Source organism: Gracilinanus agilis, chromosome 3, assembly GCF_016433145.1.
Source record: "Gracilinanus agilis isolate LMUSP501 chromosome 3, AgileGrace, whole genome shotgun sequence".
NCBI lineage: Eukaryota > Metazoa > Chordata > Mammalia > Didelphimorphia > Didelphidae > Gracilinanus > Gracilinanus agilis.
In genome coordinates, this window is record NC_058132.1 from 477,979,638 (window position 1) to 477,985,637 (window position 6,000).

Below are 6,000 nucleotides of genomic sequence, written 5' to 3' on the forward strand. Positions count from 1 at the left end.
CAGACATAACAGCAAAGTATAGAGCTAGATTTGGCCCTATCCATGTTCTGAATTTCACCCTTGTGGGAAGAGGACAATTTAAAACAAGCCAAAGCCCGAAGGAAGTTCAGGACTGGAAGAAAAATTTAGGGGCCAAACTAATGAATAGCATATGGTTCTCTGAGCTAGGCAAACCCATCTTGCCAAAAGCTCTATACTACCCAGTGTGCAATGCCATTCATGAAAAAGAGCATTATGGCACCAAGGCATTAATTGATTCTGTATGATGTTTCTGGTTAGCACCTGGAATTTCCCCCATGCCATATGAGTTTGCCAAAAATGCAAGATCTGTTTGCAGTTCAATCAGGGAGTTTGTAGAAAAAAAGGTCTTGGAGGCTGACCTTTGCTGTACACTCCATTTGAATGCTTGCAAATAGACTATATATGCATGCCCAAAGATAGAGGATTCAAATATGCAGTTGTCATAATTGACCAATTGACAAGGTGGCTAGAGGTTTTCCCTACCAAAAAGAACAACGCAGCATTTTTGATAAAATCCCTACTGAAAGAAATAATTCCTAGATTTGGCATACCCAATAGTATTGGCTCAGACAGAGGGAGTCCTTTTACTCATGCAATACTCCAAAAGTCCACAAGAATCTAGGAATAAAAGGGAATTATCACACCATTTATCACTCAGAAAGCGTTGGGCAGGAGGAAAGATTCAACAGAGAAATAAAGACACTTATTGGCAAAGTCTGTCCAGAAACTCACCTAAAATGGACAGATGCTTTGCCAATAGTGTTATGGTATCTGAGAAGCAAACCTAGTGGGGACTTACATCTTTCCCCATTTGAAATGTTATATGGCCGACCTATTTGGCAAGGGAGAGCTTACAAAACTCCATATGTCTCAATGCTGGGCACAGATTGTGAACTGCATAAATATATCCAGGCCCTGCAACAAGGACTCACAGAACTCAATGCTGGGCACAGATTGTGAACTGCATAAATATATCCAGGCCCTGCAATAAGGACTCATAGAACTCCACGAACTGGGTTTGATTCAACAGAGAGTTCCTCTTGATTATGACTTGCATAATTTAAAACCAGGAGACATAGTGTACATAAAAAAACTTCCCAAGAAAATCAGTAACAGACCTCAAATGGTTAGGACCCTATCAAATTTTGCTCACTAGCCCAACATGTATAAAAGTAGAAGGAAAAGATTCATGGTTCCATGTGACCCATGTGAAACCTGAAGAGAAACATAGAAATGCAGAACACCCAGAAACAGTTCAAGATAGACAAATTACAGAAAGTGCTGAGAACTGAGAATTGAAATTCAAAATCATTGTAAAACATAAAATCACTGCAAAACATCTGAAAGTGTATATAACATAAACACACACAAACAATTGACTGATATCACTGATAAAGCATCACAATCCACACTGTTCCTGCATCCAGACCAGAGAGCCTGTCCAACAACATGTATGACAACAGACAACATGTGATGGAGAAACAGAGAAAGGGAAAAGAATCAAGAAAAGAAAAGGAAATTGGGAAAATCGCCAGGAAGGAAGATGCAAGGAAAGAGTACTTGAAAAGACATTGTGAAAAAACTTTTGAACTTTGAACTTTGTAAAAATGGACAGTTGCACAAAGAAGAGGACAAAAGGAAATGGTTTACGTAAGACTGGTGAGGAGATAGCACAAAAACAGAAATTAACCTCACACTTTAAGGAAAATGCAACCACAGTACATAGCATCAAGATACAAGAGAAATCTACAGACAACTTGAAGAAAATTGACAACTTTGAAAACAAGGGTGTGTATTTTGCATGCACAGTACATAAAGAGAACACAAAACACAACACAAAACTAATATCTAGTTAAGATCTCATGTAAATAAGTGCGTGTCTGAAGATTGTGAAAATACAAAATACATATATATATTTGTTGCAAGTTCCATAAGATTTTAACCCCATACGAAAATCAAGCAATTTTCTTGTCTGGTTAACATCGATATGCAGAACTAATGCTTGTACAAATGTATAATAGTGTAAACAATGTAAATTTTGTGCATACCTGTAACATAGGTTGGAAAAGTAGAGTAGAATTGTAAATAACTTTGTTAAATAAAAAAAAAGAAACAATTGCCATATCAACAAAGTTACATCTTATTCAGTCGTACCAAAAATCAGGCTGGAAACAGAAGCACTTGAAATACATTTTATGAGATGGTTCAGAGCCAAACCATTTATCTAATCAATACAAAAAAGAAGATGGCATATATATCACTCATTGATTCATGGATGTGTAAAAACAGATTTTTCTCACCAATATCATTTAATATAATATAGTCATCGTTACACTGGACTTCTGTGCCATTGCTGGTTCCATTCACTAGGACATGATACAACTTAGAGTACTCAAATCCTGAAATGTCATCAAAATGACACCCAACATTTCTTCCTTTAGAATCCTTTTTGTACCATGGACATTCTTTATCCACAAATTTCCTGCAAAAGCCAAATTATTTCTGTGAAAGATTCAAAAATTTTGTTGTATGACAGAACTGTGAAGGGGCTTCCCTCTAAGACCTAAACCTACCCTTCTTCTGATGAGTAAAAAAATCGATAATTGATGTCTCTTGGAATTTTCCTTACTGTCCAATTGCAGTTCATGAATTTTGCTTCATAAACCTGACAGGTTACTTTTTCTTCAGTGTTTCCTTCTTTACCTAGGAAGACAGAAATGAGAGAAAACATATTTGAACATTTGTATGCAAACAGAATTTAGTGTTTTTGGTTTTTTTTTTTAATCTTTACCTTCCATCTTAGAATCAATACTGTGTATTGGTTCCAAGGCAGAAAAGTGGTAAGGGCTAGATGATGAGGGTTAAGTGACTTGCCCAAGGTCACACAGCTAGGAAGTGTTTGAGGCCAGATTGGAACCTAGGACCTCCTGTCTCTAGGCCTGGCAACAAAATTTAGTTTTGAGTGTGATGAGAAGGCACAAAATACTTTAAACACAGTTCTATTTAACCTCTTTGGGGAAGATGGAATATTTTTGAAAAACTTTTCCCAGCAAATCCGTTTATTTGAAACTCTGCCCCATGGCACCAACTGTGGAATCCAGAGAGTTCACAAGTCTTGTTCTCTTTTGCCTAAAAACAAAAATGAGAAATCATATAATCATTAGCTAATTGATCATGAAAGAGGACAATAAAATGAGGAAATTAGTTTAGACAATCTCCAAGGTTCCTTCTACTTGTGATATGCCACAGCTCTGTTACTGTTAAGAACTAAGGTATAGGGGGCAGCTGGGTAGCTCAGTGGATTGAGAGCCAGGCCTAGAGATGGGAGGTCCTAGGTTCAAATCTGGCCTCAGACACTTCCCAGCTGTGTGACCCTGGGCAAGTCACTTGACCCCCATTGCCTACCCTTACCACTCTTCCACCAAGGAACTAATATACAGAAGTTAAGGGTTTAAAAATATTAAAAAAAAAAAAAAAAGAACTAAGGTATCTTGCTTCTCTGAATGCTTTTCTATGTTGTATTGGAAGGATCATTGGACTTGGCAAAGCATATAGGATGGAGTTCTGACAGTCACTTACTACTAAGTATATGACACTGGAGAAAGGGGATTAGCATTTATATAACTCCTATTGGGTGTCAGCCATTGTGCTAAGCCCTTTTTTGCAACTATTACCTCATCTAATCCTCACAATAACTTTTTAACATAAGTGCTATTATTATCCCCATTTTATAATTGAGAAAACTGAGGCAAACAGAAGTAAATTACTTGTCTAAAGGTCAGAACTGATCTCAGGTTTTCCTCAGATCTATCACATTTCTATACTTCAATTTTCTCATTGAAAAAATGAAAATAATACTTTGCACCATAAATTGCACAAGACTATTGTCAAGATCAAATAATATGGGGGAGCAGCTAGGTGACTCAGTGGATAGAGAGCCAGGCACAGAGATGGGGGGTACTGGGTTTAAATCTTACCTCAGACACATCCCAGCAGTGTGACCCTGGGCTAGTCACTTCAAACCCCATTGCCTAGCTCTTACCACTCTTCTGCCTTAGAACCAATACAAGATAACGGTTATAAAAAAAGGATCAAATAATGTGATTATACACAAAGTACTTTTAAAATCATAATATGAGAACATCAACCATAGCACTAGATGTCAGCCTGTGAAGTGTTCTGTCCCAGGGACAATCTCTTCTGCTTCTACTTTCACTTTTTATTTATTTATTTATTTATCTATTTATCTATCTATCTATCTATCTATCTATCTATCTATCTATCCATTTATTTGTTTGTTTGTTTGTTTGTTTTTTGTGGAAGGATGAAGGAGGATGTGGAGCACTGAGAAAGGAGCAAGAGTAGGGAGATAGAGCATATGGACATGGGGGTCAGGAGGTGTTTGCTTAGGTTTGCCACTTCAGACTTCTGTGGTAGGTTTTGGAATGTGTCCTCTGCGGATGTGGTACCCTACTACACACCCCCTGCCACACCTCTCCACACACATACACATGTATATATATTTACATAATTTGAATAGACAATATTTATGTATATGTATTAATCATTTTTACCGGTGTTGTATATTTCTTTTTTGAGAGGACTTTAACAGAACAGTCGATGATTTCCACATTCTCCACATTGGTCCATCTTAGCTCCATTTTCTTCAAGTCTATAGTTATGTTTTCAATTGGTGAACCTGAAGCTGAAAATTTTCAACAATAACATAAATTCAATCCAACTAGTATTAAGAAAGTACATACTATGTGAAGAAGTCATCTGGAGGAGGGTACACAATTTCTGCCCTGAGAGCAGGACTGATAACATGTACACAAATAATTAAAAAGCAAAATAGTAATGACTTTTCAAGTTCAAACATTGTGCAAAATTCATTGGAAGGAATTTCATTTCTGATTGGGAGGGGTTCCAAAGAAGGCTTAATGGAGGGAGTGGTATTGGATGAAATGTAAAAGATGGGGAAGAATTTAAAGGTTGAGCAGAAAGGCCAGATTTCATGTAGAAGGCATAGTGCAGAAAACTGGGGGTGAGAAGGTACAAGAAATGTTCAGAGAAATAAGTCAATAACACATGTTAGTTAGTAGGTAGAGAAGGGAAGTAAGATGTCACAAATCTGGGAAATTTGAAGGAAATCAGGCTGTGGATGACCTTGAATGCCAGACTAAGTTGTTAAAAAAAATTTTTTTTCACCCATAACTTCCATCTTACAGTTAATACTAAATATTTAATTTTTAAGAAACCAGTATAAACCTTAAAGAAGACAAGCTTCAGAAAAACATAGAGAGAGGGCTTCTCAGGAAGGGAGAAGTGGCTCCACTGGAGAGCCAACTGGTCTGTGCCTTCTATGGTCATTGCCCTCCCCACCCCTAATGAACCGATCTCATTAGCCCCTAGCCAGAGCTGGTCTGCATTCTCCCCCCAACGACAGGGGAATGCATCAAGGGCAGTGTGTCCTTTAGCCTTCATGGCTGCTTCTGTTGACAGGTTCAGTATAGGAGAAACTGTGAAGAACTGTTGTCCAGTGGTCTTGTTAGTGGAGGCTACCATTGAGGCTGGCCTGGGAACTTGCCCATATGGAGTGCTTTGGACTGTTGGTTCTGTGGGCATGACTCTGTGCTTGTGCTTATTCTTCTTATTAGGGGGCTGGAAGTGCATCAGGTGACACTGCTCTGTCAGGGGGCCTGCATGCTGACGGAAGCCTGCCAACATGGTGCCAGTGATTGGGTTGATTGAACTGGGGGCTTCTTGATAAGAGAGTAGAGGCTTCTGATGCCATGAGAGCCTGGTAAGTTGCTCATTTCTGGCACAACAGTCAGGAAATTACTTAGCTTCTCCTTCACCTAATTCCTGCAGAATTTATTATATAAAGGCAAACTCCCATTTGTAGTGTGTGATCATATTGGTGCTCCCTGGCAGACTGCTGAGTCACTTAACAGACTTTTTTTTTTTTTTTTTAACCTT

The 6,000-nt window shown here is 38.2% G+C and overlaps 1 protein-coding gene across 1 annotated transcript in view; it reads right to left on the reverse strand.

The window, feature by feature from the left end:
* IL3RA (interleukin 3 receptor subunit alpha) overlaps window positions 1–5,586 on the reverse strand; it is a 44,315-nt gene extending 38,729 nt beyond the window's left edge. Inside the window, exons 1-5 of the mRNA XM_044669283.1 lie at window positions 5,415–5,586; window positions 4,596–4,726; window positions 3,030–3,150; window positions 2,595–2,724; window positions 2,322–2,503 (exon numbers count right to left, since the gene is read on the reverse strand). Of these exons, the coding sequence (XP_044525218.1) occupies window positions 2,322–2,503; window positions 2,595–2,724; window positions 3,030–3,150; window positions 4,596–4,726; window positions 5,415–5,586 (736 nt within the window). The remainder of the gene's footprint in view (window positions 1–2,321; window positions 2,504–2,594; window positions 2,725–3,029; window positions 3,151–4,595; window positions 4,727–5,414) is intronic.
* Window positions 5,587–6,000: the final 414 nt, after the last annotated feature.